Genomic DNA, 20,103 nt, shown 5'->3' on the forward strand with positions numbered 1-20,103 from the left:
AGCCAGGTGGCTCCAGGCATGATTTACCAAGCTAATATTGACACATCCTGCCAGACCCTTTCTGTTCCAAACCTGCTCCTTCTCCTGCCTGAGCTCTCCTCCCAGCCAGGGGAAGCCAGCTGGGAATGGAGCTGGGGGTTTAAGCTGCCTGTGGCTGGTGCTGACCTTTCCTTCCCAGCATGGCAAGCATGGAGATGAGCTGAGGGCTTGGCTTCACACCCCTGAAAATGTCAAGCCCTGGCAGCAGGACTGGGAGCTGGGAGAGCTGCTGGGAGCCCTGGCAGCAGGAGGGATAGCAAAACCAGGCTGCATTTAATTAAGAGCGGGCTGCATGCTGTTAACCATTTACTGCCCCCCAGAAGGGAGTCAGTTCCATCCCTGCCCGCACACCAAGGGCAGGAGGATGCTCTGGGGACCTTCCCAATACAGGGAATGTTGCCAGTACCCCTAAAACCTGCTTGTTCTTGGTCACTGATGCTGTTCACCACCCTCACTGCTGTAGCCTGAGGGCAGAGGTCTCATCCCTCCCTCTGGAGCCCTGGCCCTGCTTTCCCCTTTGCCCCCTCATCTCCCCTCCCAGCCTTCACCCAGTGATCTCTAACCCAGAGAAGAGGGGAAATGAAAGTCCCTGCTCTGAGTTTCCATGGGAACACAAGTGCTGCTGTCCTCCTAGCCCTGCAGATGCTGATTGCAGAGCAGAGCATCCCAGCAATGCCAAGGATGAGAGAAAACTATCCCTATCCTTTCCAAAGATCAGCTGATAAATCTGCCCAAATTCCACCTGCTGCAGGTAGGGGACAAAACCCTGTTCAGTAGATGTATCATCACACAGGTTCACATCTCATCCCAATGCTGTGTAAGGCAATGGATCCAGCTGGGAATCTGCTTTGGCACTGAAATCCTTTTCCCTGCCAGGCACAGAAGTGCCACAGCCATGGACAGGTTTGAATCTTAAATTGTAGGGAGGTAAGAAGGACCAGAGGAGCAGCAAGGTGAAGCACAGGCTGCTAAGGGGAAGGGGAGCAGGGAAAAGCAGGCTCCCATGGGGAGGGACTGCTATGGGATATCAGGATGGGATATCAGGGACATCAGGATGGCACTCTGCCCCCTGCTTGGCTCATTTCCCCAGTGTTTGGGATGTGCTGCAGAGCTGTATCTATTATCTATATCTATATCAATATTTTAGGGCTAGTGTGAGTCAGGCCCTTTCCTTCAGGCTCTTATCCACCTGATATTTTCCTCCTCCTCCTTGCCGGCTTCCACCTGCAGGCAAAGCCTCTCAGGGGATCACCTACCTGGAAATCCACCTGCCAGGGCTCAGGGCTGAGCTGCTGCAGGTCCTGCAGGTGGGTTTTCCTCAGGGGGTTTCTCACCAGGGCAGTGCCAGGGTCGCTGGCTGTGGGCACCTTCCTGCGGGGCTCGTGCTCGGAGATGTGGGTGGTGCTGTACGCCCGTCTCCTGGACAGAGCCTTCACATCCATTCCTGAACGGTGGGAGAGAGGATCAGCTCCACTCCACACTGGGATCAGCCAGCACCACCCTCTGGCTCACAGTGGGAGGCAGGGAGCCCTCACCAAGGTCCTGCCAAAGCTCAGGGGGCCACACTCAGCCCTGCAAAGTTTTAAGCAAAGCAACGAAACCACAGAAGGAAATAGAAACACAAAATTCCTGGGGATGTCAAGAGAGCAGGTTGGGAAGGTTTTGTCTGAGGAGTTTTCAGTCAAAAAAACGCCTGACTGCATTTCCTCAAACCTCCCTGGAGAAGACAAAGGGTTTACTAATGAAATTTAATTAGTGCAGACACGCTCCTGTCAGAGCAAGACTAAAATCTGCCTTGGAAAGACATGATTTCTCATTGCTTTTGACAAGTTTGAGGGGATGCACAGTACAGATCCTCTTGGAATAAAAGGGAAGAACATCCCATGAGTAACAGAGGTTTCCCCAGCTCCAGGGTGCAACCAGCTGCTTTATGCCACATGCTGCTGAAACAAACACCCAGCCAGGCCGTGGTGGGGAGGAGTGACACCCTGGGGAGAGGGCTTTGGATCCATTCTCCCCCTCTCCTGACTGGGAAGCTGCTTTGCAGGTACAGGGATGGTCTAGCAGAGCTACCCATTTGCTCACTCCACTCCTCCTCACACTGCTTGGGAAGCTTGTAAATAATTATGTGGCCAAAGCTAAAGCTGCTTTGAAAATCTCCAGGGAACCCAGCTCACCAGGGCTTCCCTTGATTTCCTGACAGGTTTGGATAAAACATCCAAACCAAACAGACTTGCTCAAGCCTCAGGAGATCTGTCATCTCTCCTGCAAACTCCTCCAGCTCTTTGCAGCTGAAGACATGTGTAAATCAGGCAAAAAACTTGGGGGAGCAGTGACAGGAGTTTGATTACAGAGACAGGGCATCACCCCCCCCCAGCATGTAGAGAGGAAAATCTGACCTGTGTCCGTGTCCGACTCTCCCCCAGGGTCTCTGCCCACGCCCAGGTGCTCGGGGGAGCGCTCGGTGGGGCAGGACCCCTCTGAGTCTCTGGAGTGGTTCCAGCTCTCCAAGCCTGCTCCCTCCTCCTGGGAGTGAAAGAAAACAGAGCTGCCCGACTCCTGGGAATGCATCGTGCTGTACTGCCGCCTCTTGTCCTGCGGGGAAGCACAGAGAGGGAACAGGTCCCACCACAGTCTCTGTCCACCAGCTCCCAGCTGAGACAGGCTGCACCAGCACCCTTAGCCACTACTGCCCCCCAAAGTCCCACCCATCACTCCCTTAAAGCCACAGCTGGGAAGCAGGAGACACCCCCTGACCATGCACAGAGCCAAGGCTCTTGTGTACACCCCAACACCCCCCGCTCCTGGGACAGACTCACAGCTCTGGGGTTGGACAGGTACGGGGAGGTGTCACAGATGACACCGTAGCTGACCAGGCGGTCACCAGGGAACAGGCAGCTGCTGCTGACAGGGGACACCAGGACCTCAGTGCTCTCAGGAAAGACCCACTCCACGGACACGTCACTCAGGACCGGAGCCATTGCCTTCTTCAGTGACCTGATCATCTGCAAAGGGCAGGGAGAGAGGTTCAACACCAGCTAGACACAGTGGGAGCCATGGTGCACGTGCCATGTGCTGCAGGGAAGGGGAACATTCCCTCAAACAATCCCATCAGCTGATTCCTACCCTCTCCTGACATTCTGCTTCCTGTTAGTCTACTCTGATGTCCATCCCAACAGCCTCATTTCCTTGGCACAGTTATACTTGACAGAGCTGGGTTAATGGTTGGTCTTTTCCAACCTAAATGACTCCATGATTCCATGATTTTTACCATGAGCAGATAATGATGGAGCACAGGGCTGATCTCACATACACTGCCAGCCCAGAGCAAGGTGGGAGCTATTGGCCTGAGGGATCTTACTCTGATGTGAGGCAGCATCCCTTGCTCCCCTCTAGCACCCAGGCCTTCACTGGTCTGAGCCCCAGCCCCAGCTCTTTTCCTGAGCCCAGCACTCACACACTGATAATTTTGGAACAGCTCATTGCTGGCACAAGCCACTGCCAGAGATCAGCAATGCTCTGCCTGTTACACATGTGGAGAAGACCAATATTCGTGAATACCTCATGGGCAAATCTCCCATGGAGCCATCTACATGAGCTTCCCTGCATGCCAAGGGAATTGAACACCAGATTTAGAGACAGAACAGCTCAAATATTCCCCATTGTTCCCTGCTTTTTCACAGGCTTGGGAAGACACACCAGGCTGTGTTTTATAAGGCCATTAATTGACGCCTCAGACTGCTGAAGGCACCGAGCTGCACAGCCTGCAAAGCTCTTATTAATAGCTCTTATTAAACACCTCTCTCTTCACTGTCTCTGCTTTTAATTTACATCAGAAATGTTGATGCCATTCTGTCTTAGAGAGGTTTTTGTGTGCTCCAGGCTCCTGCAGAGGGTGGAGTTGCCGAACTCCTCCTTGAGAGATCAAGAAAGTAGAAGCTGGCTTTTTGGAGATATTTAGGAGCTAAAGACCCAATTCTCTCTGGGTTTAGTCAAGCAGCAGGTGACAGGCTGGGCTCTGCATTCACCAGGGGACAGAGCCATCCCTATGCCAGATTTCAAGCTCACGGTTTTACTCTTCGTGGGGAGAGAGGGAATGGAGAGCCTTTAAAGCCAGCTTAATAAGCAAAGCCATCACAGCGCATTCCTCTCGCTCCAACCCCGCGTCCTTCTCGCCTGAGCAACGCCAGGGCTGAGCCCGACTTCAAAACTAATTGGCTGCTTTGATGCCGGTCCCACTGCCCTCGCCGTACCTGAGGCAGAGCTGCCTTTGAAGGCAGAGCTGCAGCACCGCGGCCATCGTGGTCCCCAGCCCCAGGCGGAGGCAGACGCACCCTCCGCTCCCTCCGACGGCCGCCGGACACCGAGATGCTCTTTGATCCCCTCCCGCTGCCCACCTGCTGCGGGGGGGGCTGGGAAGGCAGGGCCAGGATGGGGAATGAGCCCCCCGGGAGCCGCGGCCTCCCCCTCGCTGAAGCAGAGCATCCTTACAGCCCCGCGGGTGGCCCCCGGGGAGCGGGGCTGTACCTTGGGCTGCAGCCTCTCGCCCTCCTCCAGGAACTCGGAGACGCCCCTGGACACGGCAGCCAGACCCTGCACCAGCCTCCTGCAGGCGTTTGGCCCGAGGCCGAAGCTGTAGCACCTGCAAAGGGACAGGGAGAATCAGGATCCAAAGGAAAAGCCACCCACCAGCCCCATGTAGCTCACACACTCCCTCAGGCAGAAACTCCCTCTGGCTTTTTGCCACTGCTGTGTCCAGCAGAATAAACCAGCCCCTCTTTTAGGTATGTGGCAGGAAGGTTGAGAACCTCCCAGTGCCTAAAGGGGCTCCAAGAGAGCTAGAGAAGCACTTTGGACATGGTCATGGAGTGACAGGACAAGGGGGAATGGCTTTATGCCAAAAAACGGCAGGGTTAGACTGGATATTGGAAAGAAATTCTTCCCTGTGAGGGTGGCCCTGGCACAGGTTGCCCAGAGAAGCTGTGGCTGCCCCTGGGTCCCTGGAAGTGTCCAAGGCCAGGCTGAAGGGGGTTTGGAGCACTCTGGGCTATGGAAGGGGTCCCTGCCATGGCAGGGGGGTGGAATGAGATGAGCTTTAAGGCCCCTTCCAATCCAAACCATTCTGGGGTTCTATGAACCACCAGCCCCCTCCTCTCAGCAGACCCCAAACCCCTTCCCCAAAGAGGAGCCTTCAGCAGTGACACTCAGGGGTTCCCAGCAGGACCTCAAGCCTTCCCCTCCTCTGCAAACACAAACAAGCTGCTTTGCTCTCAGTTCAGCTCTTTTCCCTGCTGGCTGTGGTCAATAGCACTAAAGATCCAGTAATTATCTCTGCTTGCAATGAAAATAAACATTTTCTCAAGGAAGGATGATCAAGCCAGGTGAGGCTGCTCCCCCTCCCCTCCCAGGTCTGTGAATCAGGGTTTGGTTTGGGCTGAAGGCTGCAAGTCGAGCTGGAGCCCTGGCAGGGAGGGCAGTGCTAGGTGGGGATGGATGTGCCAGGAATCCAGGAGGATGGGAATGGGTGGGATATAACATTTGGGCAGGGCAGGAGATTGCTGAGAAAGAAAGCACCTTCAGCAGCAAACTGCATCTGCACAAGGGGCTTTTCTCTTGGAGGGTTTTAATCCTCAGCTGCCTGCAAATCCTAGGCCAGCCTCACACCCCTCCTAAATAAGGCTCTGATCTTCTTTAAAGATGGGCCATGCCCAGCACTCTCCCTTCCAGGGTCAGCTGAGACCATGCTCCAGCTCTGATTGCATTTAACCCTCCCTCTCTTCCAGCCCTGCAAGAGCCAGGGGTGGGAGGGTGGGAAACAACCAGACCTCTGTGCAGTTACAAACCCACAGAGCAGCTTCCCTGATAACTCCAAAGTCTGAGAGATAGAAGAGGAATCAGGATTTCTTACATTTTCCCCACGTTTTGTGCCCCTTAAAGAGGCAGAGGAGAAACCAGAACAGCCTGTGATCAGGGCTGGGGAGCCAGGCTGGGAGCTTGTGCACAATTAGCTGCTTTTTACATTGCTGCCTTTCAGCATATTCAATTCTGCACAGCCCCATCCTGGAAGCAGCTGGGGCCAGCCCCAGATGTGCTTTAAAAAAAAAAATATAAAAAAAAAGCAAGGAAGATTGTTGGCGTGTCAATCTCTCCTAGCAGGAAGCATCAGCCGAGAGCTGTGAAGTTGTCAGCTCAATTATCCTGCTTTTGATTGTTTAAAAAGCATCTGAACTTCTGGGATTCGTTCCAAACCCTTTGAGGTTCTCCCATGGCTCATAGCAGCAATCTCTCCTGCCTCTGTCTCTGAAGTGGGGACGTCTGTGAGAGGGAGCTGTGCTCAAGGGGAGGCACATGCCAGCCTGTGCCAGGTTTCTGGCCCTGCAGGGCTGAGTCTGTACCTGGTGGAGCAGGAGTGGTCCCGCAGCAGCTCCAGAACCTTCCCAGTGTTGCTGATGGCCCCGGCTGTCAGCACAAAGAGCAGCCGGGGGTGGCCCCTGTGGATGGGCTGGCGGAGGAGCCACTTCAGGGGGGACAGGAGGTTGATGCTGCCCATATCAGCCCGGATCCTCCTGATGCTCTGGCAGGCAATCAGTAGGCTCTCCTGCTCAAAGGAACAGTGGAATTGTCAGTGCCAGCACCCTTTGAGCACCAAGGAGAGCCATGGGAGAGGCTGAGGGAGTTGAGGCTGCTAATCCTGGTGAAGGGAAGGCTTTGGAGAGACCTTAAAGCCCCTTCCAGTGCATAAAGGGGCTCCAAGAGAGCTGGAGAAGCACTTTGGACAAGGACCTGGAGTAACAGGACAAGGGGGAATAGCTTTAAGCTGAAGAAGGGCAGGGTTAAATTTGGTATTATAAGGAAATTATTTACCATAAGGGTGGTGAGGTCCTGGCACAGGCTGCCCAGAGAAGCTGTGGCTGCCCCTGGATCCCTGGAAGTGTCCAAAGCCAGGCTGGATGGGGCTGGGAGCACCCATGTATAGTGGAATGTGTCCCTGCCTGTGGCATGTAAGGTCCCTCCCCACACAAACCAGTCTGTGATTCTGTGAACTGTGGGCTCACCCACCTCACAGTAGGCCTGGCTGACAGGAAAGAGGGTCTTGAAGGTGGATCCAAACCCAATGATATTGAAGAGACACGCTGGCATCAGGCTCTTGAGAATGACCAACAGGGCATCCTGAGGGGCAGAAAGCAAACAGACATGAGGACACTTGGATCCTCCCTGGCTGCCCCAACTTCACCAGTAAAAGCTCTGCCCAGAGCCATCCCATCTTATTGCCACTTTCACCTGACAACGAACCAACTGCTTCTTTCCCATGCCTCCATATGACCCAGCTCTTTTCAAAGTCCCTTGATGATATTTGGGATGTGAAGCAGTGAGGAAAATGGGGAGTCTTTGGAAAAAAAGACAACAAAGAACTGAACAATTTTTTCTGTTTGTTTTTAAGGGATTCAATTTGTGCTGGCAACACAGTGCTGCAGCACAGAGCTGGTGGGTGAGAAGCAGAGTGTGAAATTGAGAAGTGCGACACGCAATGCATCTCAATGCCTAAACTTGCAGAAAATAAACAAACAGCTTAAAGTTACACAAAAGGAAAAGCCTCCCCCATCCCCAATTCTCTTGTATTCATAGCTGGCTTCAATTAAAATAACTGGGAGACAACAGATTTAAGCTATTTTCTTTACCAGAGGTGGTTATCTAATGTGCCTATTCCTGGGCTTTACATAAGGCAAGAGCAACTTGAATTGTCACAGTGGTATTGTGGACAAGTCCAGGACAGAGCTTGTGATCACAGGAACTGGGCAAGAGCTGCTTAAGGAGCTCTTGAACTTGTAGGAGCAATTATGTGGCAGGAGAGGAGACCCATTTAAAGCAAAGTGTTTATTTAAAGCAAAATGTAAAGCAAAGTGTTCAGGAGCAGCTCAGTTCTATTTAAATGCTGATCAAGGCAGACTCCTGCCAGTCTGCCGAGGGCAGCAGAAACCCTCTAGCCAGCCCCTGGAGGAGCTGCCAAGGTCAAACGAGGAAGAATAGCCTCCTTGAGTTGTCCTACCAGTGGCAAAGACCAAGTGACCACAGAGGGACACAGCGAACTCCCTGCCTGGGTCCAGTAGGGATCCCAAAAGCTCCTCCTTACAGGCTCCCAAAGCCTGTAAGACTCAGCAAAAACTCAGAGCTGGAGCACTGAAAATCAGTGGAATAATGTACAAGAACAGGGCTGCCCTTTAACAGGCTCTGGAGTACTTGAATCCAAGCTGTTATCTCAAACCTACGAGGATATATTTATACCACTGCTCCCAGATGGCTCCCGGGATGCTGGCTCTTCCAGATCTCAGTGCTGACATCCCATCTTGGAACTCATTACAAGGGAAAAAATACAAATTTCCAAATATTTCTCTTAAAGCACTTCCCAAAATGGGCAACCGATGCCTGCTTGCTATTTCAGCAAGCAGAAAGATTTATTGCTTCTTATGGTAAATATTGATCTTGATCCTGTTGCACTCCATAGCTTTATGGCAACTCAATAAGGAGAGATGTTTGCTTCTAGAAAAGTCAATTCCCAGTTATTAGTGCAGTTTTGCCAGCGAGCACCATCACAGCCTGGCTCTTCTCCCTGGCTGCATCAGGGTGGGAAAGGAACTGGCTGCAGGAAATTTAAATCCCTGAATTTTCCACTCCAGCTGCTTTGGACGGGTGCCCTCCTGCTCTGCACAGGCCCTTCCACCCCATCCCTGAGTGCATCCTGAGGCTGCAGAGCTCCAAGACCTGTCATGCCATGCATCCAGCCAGCTGAGGATGATGCAGAAGGTTCCACCAACTAAAACCCACCCACACCCTCTCAGAACAGCTCCTGCTGTGAGGTCCCTGGTGTCTGCAAGTGACAAACAAGGACAGGACACTCAAAAGAGGGACAGTGAGTTTCTCCTTTGAGGTATCTCCTCCAAAATCTCCCACAAAATATTTTTTCCTGAAGGTGAACAGCCTTTTTCCTGTTTCTACAGCCCTCCTGAGATGGGGTTTCCATTTCAGGACCAATCAGAGAAGGGCTCTGATCCTGCAGGTCGCCATCCCCAGGGGACAATCCAGCCTCCACAGAGGCTACAGAGACTGTGGTGCCCAAACCCAGCCATGCTATGAGTTGGAATGCAAAAATCCACGCTGGGAAAAGATTCTCGGACTCCTAAAGATGCTGGGGGAAGGGGTTACAAGCCCAGAGATATCCTGTTCCCCCTGGGAACAGCCTCCCTATCCCAGGGGATGTGCTGCAGCCATCTGCAGGCTCCCCAGCATCCCAATCCTTGTTGCTGAAGGTGTCTGTCCTTCTTCAGCAGTTCCCATGGAAACTGGAGACAGATGGGAAAAGAGATGTGCTAGAAGATGGACAAGTTCAGGAGTGGGTCTGTGGGAACCTCATGAGGTTCAGCAGACCAAGTGCAGGGTCCTGCACCAGGGCTGGCTCTGGGTAAGAGCCACATCTGACAGGGGAACCTCAGACCCACAAAATATCCTGACAATGCTATTTTGTATTCAGAGCTCTCAGCACAACTCCCATAACTATTCACCAGGCTGCTGGTGGCCATTTGTGCTTGGAAAAGGGATGTCTCATATTTAAATCATTTCTGTGGGTTCACAGAGATGCCCATCAGCAAAACCTCTCCTAATGCATGGTCAGCACCTTGCTCCCCTTGGAGCTCCCTGGAGGTTTCCTCCTAGGCAGCCATCCCCCAAAGCCCTTCTGGATACAGGGAGAACTGGAAAAAGGATGCACAAAACATGCCAGCAAGAGAGGGAACGAAGTAATTTTGTATTTTATGTGCTGATAGGAAGAGCAGAGGAGAACAGGGGAGAGTCACCTTTGCTGCAGGTACCAAAGGAGCGCCATGGTTGAGATGACTAAAATACAGCCTATAATTACCCCCCATGCCCTGATAATGAACAGTTTTGCTCTCAGCACCCCCACTGCTCTCTCTCATTCATCCCTGTTGACAGGCAGGTGCTTCCCCTCCTGCAGGTACCTTGGCATGGCTGATGCTCACACCACTCATGCTCCTGCTGCGGTCTACCAGGAAGATGAACTCGCCCTGGGCTTTCCGGAGGCCTGGCTGCACAGTCCTCAAGTCAGGGCAGAAATTGAGCATGATGACAGGGTGGTGGGGGATGTCCTTGTTCAGCCTCTTCCTGATGATTTCCATCTAAAAGAAAGCAGGAGATAGCTCCAGAGGTTGATTTTGAGAGGTTGATTTCTCCATCCCATTTCAATTCAAAAGGAATCAGAGCAGGGCTCAAAATGCAAGTGCATGGCTTTTGTGGGCCAGAATCTGCATGTTCAGAGGTGACAACACCAGGGTGGGCCAATATCCAGGTGTCCTATTCTGTCCATACCCACAGTATTCACCATCCCTGCAAGTGTCCAAGGCCAGGCTGGACAGGGCTTGGAACAAGCTGGGGTAGTGAAAGGTGTCCCTGCCCATGGGAGGGGTGGGAGCTTTAAGGTCCTCTCCACCAATCCATTCTGGAATTATATGGAGCAACTGCACACTCAGATAAAAGCCTGGAGAAGAAATCAAAAGACCTCGCCCTACCCAGCACCTTGCAAATCTGATTCTCCAAACATTTCATTAGATCCTTCCCGAAAACCTGGTTCATTAGCACAGCTTAGCATCCCACCGAGGCACACCAGAGGTTTTCTCCGTGGTCACTCACTAATGAAGTGTGAGATGCAGCCCTTGATCTGCTGCATTCAGCACTCCAATTCATTCCTGCCGCCTCTGGTTTGCTGCTTTTTCTGCCCATTTCTTTTATCACTTTTCTTTGTAGGGATTGAAAGGCTTTGGAAAGCTGAACCGTTTGCTCCGGCCATGGCTCGATAGGAACCTGCATGATCTCTGCACTGCACACAGCTCCAATGGCTCTCCACATTTTCTCTCCTTCTATTTCAAGTATTCATTACAAATGGGATAAAATAGAACTGGTAAAAACCTCTTGTCATGGGTTTATAATGTGTTATTACGTGTGTATCAAGCAGTAACGGGTTCATGGCCTCAGCTGCTTTGGAGGGAGCTCCAGGACCCCACTTCAGCCCAGCCGTGGCCTTTCATCCCTGGGCCTGAGTGTGGAAAAAACTCCTCAACAGCAGCTCGATCCTCAGGGGCTTTGTTTGCCTCTTTTCTCCTCTTTCTGGCTGCTTTTCTCATTGGTTTCACAGGGACTAAACCAGACCCCAGATAACTGGGCTTGTTTTCTCCAGCCATGAGTCACATTCCTCAGTTTATGAGCTGACAACCAACCTTTGTTTTCTAAAACTCACTAACTCCCTGTGGCTCAACACACACACACACAAGCTCTGCTTTCAGCTCCGCTGCCTGAGCACAGCTTCTCTGACCCAGTGAAAAGACAGGTCCCACTCAGAGGAATAAGCCAAGCTCCCACTCATCCTCCTACCTTTCCCTTCTATGCTATGGGGCATAAATTAATCAGCTGCTGAGAAATCAAAGGGCTTTTTCCATTTCCATTTCCCTTCAGCCATATGACATTATTTTCTTTCACAACTTTTCCAGTTTATCGCATTCCAGACTAGAGTGGTCCTTGCTGCTTCTGTACAAATACTGAATCGTGGCCCTGGACCTATCCACAGAACTCCCTGGAATGCTCTTGGGTATCCATGACATCAATTTCCTGTGTGATCAGGATGAGCCCATACTTTGGGATTTCTCACTGACTGGAGGGAATTTTAGAGGCAAGTCTTCAGTAAACAGCTTCAGTGGAGCTGCTACAGGTCAGCCAGAAAAGAAAACACCTCCTCACCTCCCTTCCGTTCCCCTTCACCCATTATCCAATTACAGTAAAGTAATCAGATTTTGTTGAATAAAGTTGATTCCAGTGTGCATCCATCCCCACCAACCTGCAGCTGACAGCATCCAAGCCTTTTGCATAACAAACAGAGGGAGGAGAATTACTTATCATTTACTGCTGAAATTTCTGGGCTAATTTAATTTAAGCCAAGAAGTGGCCAATGTCCTGCTCTGAGCAGCAGCAATTCCAGCCCATCATCTACCCTAGGTATTCCAGGCATTTTCTCTGCTCCCTGCAGTTGTTTCCCAGTCCTCCTGGGGCACAGGTGGCTTTCCTGCAGGGAAATGTCTCCAGAATGATCCCCCCTTAGATAATTTGACATGCTAAATGTGCAGAAATAATTAGGGAGCCATCCGAGGCGTAGCGTGGGAGTTTCATCTCGTTCCACCTGCCACACGCTGAACACAATTAGAGGAGATGCCTGCAGAGTCCCAGCCCTGCCAGAGAGAGCGGAGGGCAAAGGGAAGGGAGGAGAGGAGGGTTGACAAGTCTCTGGTGAAAGGAGAAATCTTAGCAGCACGGGGAGACACCCCTGCAGCAGGTCAGGGATGTCTGCCAAGAGGGACCCAGGATCAGACACCCGGAGAAGGAGTTTAGGGGGAAATGAGCATCTCTGGGCACACAGGAGAGCCCTGGCTGTGTAAAACAGGAGCTGACACTGTCAGCCCCAGCTGTGGCCACACAAGCACGACCTGTCCCTTAGGGGAAGACGCCCACCCTGGAAATCCAGAGGGCTCTGAGCTGTCTGCTGCTCTCTGCTGATCCCAGACACACCAAAGAGTTGGGCTGTCACTCATTGCTTCAGAACTGCTGGAAGACGAGGCACAAATCCCAGCACAGATATTTTTCTCTTTGCTGCTCAGCAGAACAAAGAGAAGTCTCTCCTACCTTGTCTTCTGTTCAGCTCATTATTCCCAGGAAGATCACTTCTTTCTCTCTGACAGCTACCCAGAAACAGTAAACATTTACCAAGCAATTAAAAGAATATTTTATTCTATGTTATTGCAATAATTATAATACCCTTAATACTATCACAATGCACCTCTCTAATTATGCTATGCTAGACTAGCACTAATTATACACACAATAACCATCTCAGAGCTCCTTCCCCTCTCAGTTTATCAGCAGCACTGCTGAATTTCCCCCTCTTCCTCGACACAAGCCCCTCTCTGAGGGAGGATGCTGCAGGTCTCATTGGGACAGTGTAATATCTGATGCTGGAAACATGGAATAATCTTCTAGCTCAGCTCCAGTCCATGGAAAGCCTCAGCTAACACCTGCAGCTTGTGTTTCTCACCTTTTTCTTGGCACTGGGGTCTTTCTTAGTGCCTTTAATGAAATCATTCTTCCCCTTCAGGTGTCGTTCGTACTCTGCAGGGGTCATGTCACCCTCTTCCATTAAGACGTGGGGCATGTGGGGCTCTGTAAATGCAGAGAATTGTGTGAAGAACAGCTGTGGTTACACTTTGAGTCTGGCAGAGATGCAGGCATCCTTGGCTGGGAAAACAGCAGTACCTGCGAGCTTGGAGAGCTCAGAAAACCCTGAGAGAGGCCAGGGTTACCTCCTGGGAAGCCTAACCTTGACAGTATTTGCAAAACCAGCACTAATCCAGCTGTCTGCAGAGCTACAGAAGAAGATCCCAGGAAGAGGCAAGACCAGCAGAGGGGAAGCAGAGCCCACCTACCACTTGGATGGATCAGGATCTCCACGGGTCTGTCGAAGGTGTGTTTGTTGGCCAGCGTGATCACGATGCTCTTGGCAGAGCGAGCCGAGGGGTCGGCGTCTGCTCGGATCTCGTGTGTGGGGCTCTCAACTCCTGCAGGGAAAACGAGGTGCCAGTAGGGATTGAGGGTGGGGGACACCAGGGAGAAGGGATGACAAGGCAGTAGAGGACAGGAATCCACGTTAGCATCAATCCTGTACTGGTAAATCCACCCCAGCACAGTTAAGTTGCCAACACAGATTTACATTGTGGAGGAGCAATAAAGCCTCTCTGATTTGGCCTTATCATAAAGCAGAGCAATAGGGCTCACAGGAGCTCAATCCCTGGGTAGGGACCGGGTGCCCGAGGCCAGCTCACTCATGCCAACGCTGCGGGGCTGCCATCTAGCAAGCATGGTGATTATCAGCTCTATAGTGATTGCAAGCTCTTAGGATTTCAGCTTTGCTTGCTTGGTAGTGGTGCCCTGGGCTTGAGGCTGCAGCAGACGGAGAGAGAGGAGAAGGAGAAGGCGCAGGCTGTTCCATGGAGATGGCTTTATTTGGGGAGGTCCGTGAAGGGTCTCTGCTCTTCTTCTTTCTCCCCTAATGGGGTACAGTATGCTTCTTTTATAGGGTTGGAAAGGATCCAAGCTTGACCAATGGGTAAGGGGTTAACATGACATTGCCTTATAGGGTTACAGAGATAGGTTAAGGGCGGAGGACAGGGAAACAGGAATTTTCTTTTGCTGTTTCAGCATTCCTATTGTTCATATTCTCCATGGTGCTTTTCCTAAATCTATGGGGTTTACTACAGAGGAGGGGGAGTGTGGACATTGCCTTGGGGAGGTGATAAATCAGCCTTGTGCAGCAGGACAGCCCCAGTGCTCCTACCTGCCAGCAAACACGGGCCCCGGATCTCCAGGTGGAAGCTGAATTCATACTCAAAGGGGTTGGTGGTCTCACTGTCCAGCAGCTGAGTCAGGCAGAACCTGCTCCCTTGCTCCGGGCTCCCCAGTCCACAGGGGTGCTTGTCCCTGATGGTGAGATAAATCCAAATAAACCCTGTCAACATGTTCTATGCCTCCAGGAACTGCAGGTCTGCCAGAGGTAAAGGCTGCAGCCACTCTCCAGCCTCCTGCAGCTCCTGCTCATTCAGCCCTGCATTCTCCAGGATCAATCCCAGACAGAGCCCACCCCATGGTTTTCCATACATTTGGAGCTGGTGGCTGGAAAAGCTGCTGGCATTCTCCAGGCTGGGCTGGGAGACCCTGGGGACACACACAGCTGGCAGAAGGACCCTCACCACCCCGCTGGGCAGCGTCTGCAGCTCAGAAGAGGTGCTGATGAAGATGGAGACACTTTCCAGGGGAGGAATCATGCCCAGGTTGGCCACAAAAACAATCCTCTCCAGGTCCTCATCCATCATAAGCCTTCCTGCACAGAGATTGGACCATGCCAGGTATTGCAACCATGAAAAATGCTCCTTTCCAGGCCTCTCACAACCCCCAGCCCTGGATCAAACACCCAAAGCTGCTACCACTGCACACATCAGCTTTCTCTAAAGAGCCCCAGCTTCTGCATCACTCCTTTGGCTGCCCAGAAGCAGCAGTGCTTTCCAAGATGGATAAGACTGACACTTTTGGCACAAGCACCACAACCCCTCAGCTTCCCAAAAGGAGCCCCCTTGGTGCAGCAGCATACACCAGCCAGCCACCCCCATCACCTCCCCACTCCCCTTCCCCTCCTTTTCTCCCTAAAACACCCTCAGCCCCCTCACCACATCCATCACCAGCTCTTCCTGGGGGGAGGCTGCAGCTGTTGAAGTAGGTGTCATCCATCTTGGCTTTGTCTTTGATCTGCACAGTCACGGTGCGCCGGGACACGGCCGCCTCGAAGCCCACGACAGTTGTGCCCTCATCCAAGGGGTACACAAAGAGACCTGCCAGCCAGGAAGGGTGTCAGCAACACCCACCTCTTTCCTGGACCCACCAGCCAGGTCCCTCTTGGCACTTCCCAAGTGGGAAAAAAATCCCACTTGTGGGATTTTTCACACCTAAAAAGTTGTAGAGTTGGACACAATACATTTGGTTGTGCTTCCCACCAGCATCTAAAGGTGGAAGGCATGCACAGAAACCCAGCACTGCCATATCCTGACTTTAAAGTTCCCATTCCAAGCTTCACTCCTTAAAACTTGCCTTCCAAAGCCTGGGGGTCTGGGTTGTGGTAGGTGAGCAGGGCTGTCATCCCAAAGGCATAGCCACTGACACAGGATGTCACCTCGGAGGCAATGAGGGGCAGCCGGGAGAGGGTCACACGGTCAATCAGCCCTGGCATCTTCCTGGAGGTCTCTGGGTGATGTGGGGAGCTGGAGAGAGAAAGGTGAGAATGGCTGTGGAGCCCTGAGTGCCCACAATGTTTGCATGGCTCTGCCACCTCATTCTGAAGCCATGAGGACAGAAAGGTGAGTGATCTGGGACAGGATGGGTTTGATGATTGCATTGATGGGGATGGGGATGAAGCAAGACCCCCATGTGAAGACAAGGCAAACCCTTGCCCCAAATCTCCATTGGCACAAGGGAGAAGGTTCAGATGAAACCTCCCTGGCTGGGGACACAGCCCTGGAGGTGCATAGTTCCCACCTCCCACACTGCTGGAGTCTGAGCAGAACCAGTTAACATCTTTTTCTGTCCCTCTTTCTCTTCATTATCCTCCAAACCAACAACTTTCTCCAGGATAAGACGATGATCATGAGAGTTTTCCTTTCTGGGGAAGGAAGAGTAGGCAGGCAGAGCCATCCATGCTCCTGCCCTCCCATGCCCTTGCCCATCCTCATCCTTGCTGATTACAGGGAAGTGCCATTGCTCTGCTGTCCTGCATCTCCAGATCCTTCCTGCACAGGCTGACTCATCCCTCCATGTGCTCAGCCGACACATTCAGATGCAAAGTGACTCCTTATGCCAATTACATTCCAACCCTTTTCCCTAAGCAGGTTTTCCTCCATTACAGCTCCTCTCCCCCAGGCCTCAGGGTTTTAAAGGAGACTTTTCAGGTGGATTTTAGGGCCCCATCCCGCTCCCCCAGGGAACCAGGAGAAGTTGCTAGGCAGCAGTTCTCCCTGGCTGGCTCTGCAATGCTTTATGCAGTGATTTACGAGGCCCAGGAGAAGCCAGCAGCACTGAAATACATCAGTTTCTCATTCTTGCGTTATTAAAACCCACCTTTATATGCAAATGCCACAGAAGACATCAAGGCCCCGAGCTCGATGAGTGCTCGGGGCAGGAAAACGGCGTTGAGAAAGGACAAAGGGAGAGCCAGGGAGAGCAAGAAGGACTGTCCAGGATGGGGGAGAGCAGCCAGGGAAACTGAGCACAGGAAACAGCAGAGAAGATGATGATGATGGAAGACAGTAATCCCAAGGCACGCCCCTGGATCCCAGCCAAAAACCTTAAATTCCCGATTTAATCCACCCCTCCTCCCAGCACAAACGCTGCTCATGCCAGGAGCTGCCCAGGGAGGTTGGGGATGCATCCATGGGGATGCAGTCCCCACAGTCAGGAGATGGAGTCCCAGCTGAGCCAGGGGAGGCCATCCCAACCAGGATGCTCCAAGCTGTGCCAACAGGAAGGCAGGAGCTGGCAAGGGTTCACCTGCCACAGGAGAAATAGTGAAGGTCCCCTCAGTTCAGTATGTGGCAGAGGCCATCAAGGTACAGGGAAGTGATTAAATGCCAGGTGGGGGAGGAAGGAGGGAGAATTATTTTACCTTAGGGAAGAAATAATAAGGGGAAAAAGCTCTCTAACAGCTTGGCACAACAGGAATTCATTATGGGACTGCCAGAGGGGTGAATTTGGGCTCCAGGAGCGTGACTTCAGCTTGGAACTGGGGACTTAGTACAGAGCCACGGGTGAGATCCAAGCCCCTCACATCTCCTGCATCCATGGAACACTGGGGACATAGCTCCCATGGGAACCACTTGCCAGCAGGGATTTCTGCATCACCTGGGATAGAACAAGCACTAAGGGACCCTTGGTGAGATGCAGAGCCCTGTGCCATGTCCTGTTTAATCCAGCCAGGAAAGTTGCACCTCTCCTGCAGCTCCAAGGTGGCTCAGAGGAGCCTGGCACCAGCTCTCACTGGTGTGCCAGCCGAAAAATCGGCCCCACAAGGACAGGGAGGGCTCAGAGGGCTCTTCCCAGCAAAAACCCTTCAACAGGGGACGCTGCCAGCAGAGCCGTGGGGCTGCTCCACACAGCTTGTGTCACCAACGCCATCAAGTGACTGCAGCATGGAAAGGGAGAGCAGCAGAAAGGCTGGAGTGAGGGAGAGCAGTGGGAAGGCTGGAATCTCTCCCCTGTGCCACCCAGGAGCTCAGCACTGGCCCCTTGCCTGCTCCCCATCCAGCCTTTGCTGCTCTGGGATGTGCACTCAGTCTCCGTTCAGGCCATGGGGCCTGAACTCTCAGGATGGGACCTGGCAGGACCCTGCATCCCAAAAAAAAATTACCAACAGCTTAACGCTGCACAGAGTACTCCTAGACACACCCAGTCCACAGCGTGTCCCCTCACTGCCACCAAACATGTCCTGCCTCCCACACACAGCAGGCACAGGGCCATCCCACAGACCTGGCCAGGTGCCTCCCAACCTTGCACTGCATCTGGCATCCCAGGAGAAAGGGAAACCACTGAGGGTTAATAGCTTCAGCCCTCAAAATACACCTGTAATCCCATCAACTGGGGAGCACCTCAGGGCTGGGGACAGACATTGTCCCTTGGCCAGCTGTGCTCTGGACCAGGCTGCTACTGGATCGATTTCCCCCCCCTCTTCTTTTCCATGACAATCCACTGCTCTTCCTGCCCATGGAGGGGAGGGAGACACGGAAGTGTGATCATCCCACTGCAGGCAATACCCTTGGCCAGGCCCTGTGCATGACTGATGGGGAAGGAGCTGCTGCTGCTGCTGCTGAGACGTCCCTGGGATGTGCAGGGAGCACAGGGCTGCGAGCCAAAGCACGGGCTCCAGCCTCTCACAGGGCTGCAGCGTCTGTCCCAGCACTCCCAAGAGGATGGGGCTGGATTTTATGGGATGGGAAAAGGTGTTAATGTGCCTGGAAAATGGGGGTGGTGCCTGAAGCACTGCTTGGAGCTTCCTGGGTGTCCGTCTGTGTCTCTAAGCACTGATGTGCCCTCAAAAAATCTGTCTGAGCACGTGGAGTAAAGACAGGAGCAGAGTAATGCTCCTCTGAGGTGAATTTTCATGCACTGAAAAGGAAAAGAGAGCAAAACTGTGAGCACACAGCCTGGCTTCTGGCAGGACCTGACTCCCAGGAGTGGGCTGGGGTCCCAGCTGTACCACACCACAGGATCTGTGGCATCCACAGCCGACAACAGGATAGGGAGAGTCAAAGCAGGTGCTGGGATAAAACCCGACGCAGCTCCACCCAGCCCTGCTGCCTGAAGGGCAGAAATCAGTGGCAGCCCGGCTGCTTCTGCCCCCCAGGACAGAAAGGCCGCCGTGTCAAGCCCAGCCCCGGTGTCACACCTTGCATCAGACGCATTTTTGAGCAGCTGAATCACTGCCCCGCCCTGCTGTAACCCCTGACCGGCCACAAGCTCGTTCCCTTGGAGATCTCGCCTCCAGGTCCGAGCTAGACCTGGGGCACATCCCCACTGCTCAGAGGACGCCTGGTTTTCTGCAGCTGGGTAAAATATTCCTTCCACGTCGTCTGTCTCAATCAACACTGACATCCAGTGGCTCGCCGGGATGACGACAGCCGGAGCGCCCTGTGGAGATGTACAGGTGGACAGAGCTGGCCAAGGATGCCTGTTGCACCACAGCCTCCCATCAGCATTCCTGGACAATCTCCACCGGGGAAAAAACACCCCCATTGTTTGCAAATCCAGGACAGGAGAAGCCTTGCACTTCCCAAACTGTCAGAGCTCTCAAGTAGACTCACCCTTGGGAATTCTCCCTGGTTTTCAGGGGCAGCAAGGCTCAGGGAGCTGCCGAGGGACCCCTGACTTCACCTACCTGATCCACATCACTGCAGGTCATGACTAAGACATGCAGCAGCCCTCCAGCTGCTTTCCCCCAAAGCACAAGGCTCAAACCTGGCCAGGAAACTGGGATCAACCCCCTAAATATCTCTAGGAAGAGGAGGAAATGGGGTTTGAAAGAGCACCCATAGCACTGTCCTATCTGGAAGAGCCCTGGATCCACCATGGCAGACCTGTGAGATACTCTCAGCAAAGGCTACAGGAGCTGTTCTCCCATCTCCAGCCTCCCCTTGCCTCAAACTGCAAGCAGAATATCCCATTTAATGGAAAACCAGGAAAACAGCCACTGCAGGCCCCCAAAGGGTGACAAGAGCCCCCACTGCTACAGCAGTGACAAGGATTGCTGGCCCCAAGGACACCCTGAGGCCTCAGATATGGAAACTGGGGAAAGGCTGGGAAGCAACTTCTCCTGCCAGGACCCAGTGGAAGCAGCCAGGTGCCCCTTCCCGAGGTGACACAGTG

At 52.8% G+C, this 20,103-nt stretch overlaps 1 protein-coding gene across 2 annotated transcripts in view; it reads right to left on the reverse strand.

The window, feature by feature from the left end:
* Positions 1-20,103, reverse strand: part of VWA5B1 (von Willebrand factor A domain containing 5B1) — a 29,328-nt gene that overhangs the window by 7,633 nt on the left and 1,592 nt on the right. Inside the window, exons 1-14 of one of the 2 annotated variants that reach the window (XM_054647861.2) lie at positions 16,807-17,019; positions 15,784-15,953; positions 15,366-15,527; positions 14,800-15,022; positions 14,480-14,622; positions 13,572-13,703; positions 13,184-13,308; positions 10,050-10,226; positions 7,099-7,209; positions 6,435-6,637; positions 4,567-4,681; positions 2,859-3,044; positions 2,439-2,634; positions 1,296-1,483 (exon numbers count right to left, since the gene is read on the reverse strand). In XM_054647861.2, the coding sequence (XP_054503836.2) occupies positions 1,296-1,483; positions 2,439-2,634; positions 2,859-3,044; positions 4,567-4,681; positions 6,435-6,637; positions 7,099-7,209; positions 10,050-10,226; positions 13,184-13,308; positions 13,572-13,703; positions 14,480-14,622; positions 14,800-15,022; positions 15,366-15,527; positions 15,784-15,922 (2,100 nt within the window). In that variant the 5' untranslated portion in view covers positions 15,923-15,953; positions 16,807-17,019. Of the gene's footprint in view, positions 1-1,295; positions 1,484-2,438; positions 2,635-2,858; positions 3,045-4,566; positions 4,682-6,434; positions 6,638-7,098; positions 7,210-10,049; positions 10,227-13,183; positions 13,309-13,571; positions 13,704-14,479; positions 14,623-14,799; positions 15,023-15,365; positions 15,528-15,783; positions 15,954-16,806; positions 17,020-20,103 lie in introns of those variants that run through there. The other variant, XM_077190229.1, reaches the window with a different exon arrangement.

Source organism: Agelaius phoeniceus, chromosome 24, assembly GCF_051311805.1.
Source record: "Agelaius phoeniceus isolate bAgePho1 chromosome 24, bAgePho1.hap1, whole genome shotgun sequence".
NCBI classification, from domain to species: Eukaryota; Metazoa; Chordata; class Aves; order Passeriformes; family Icteridae; genus Agelaius; species Agelaius phoeniceus.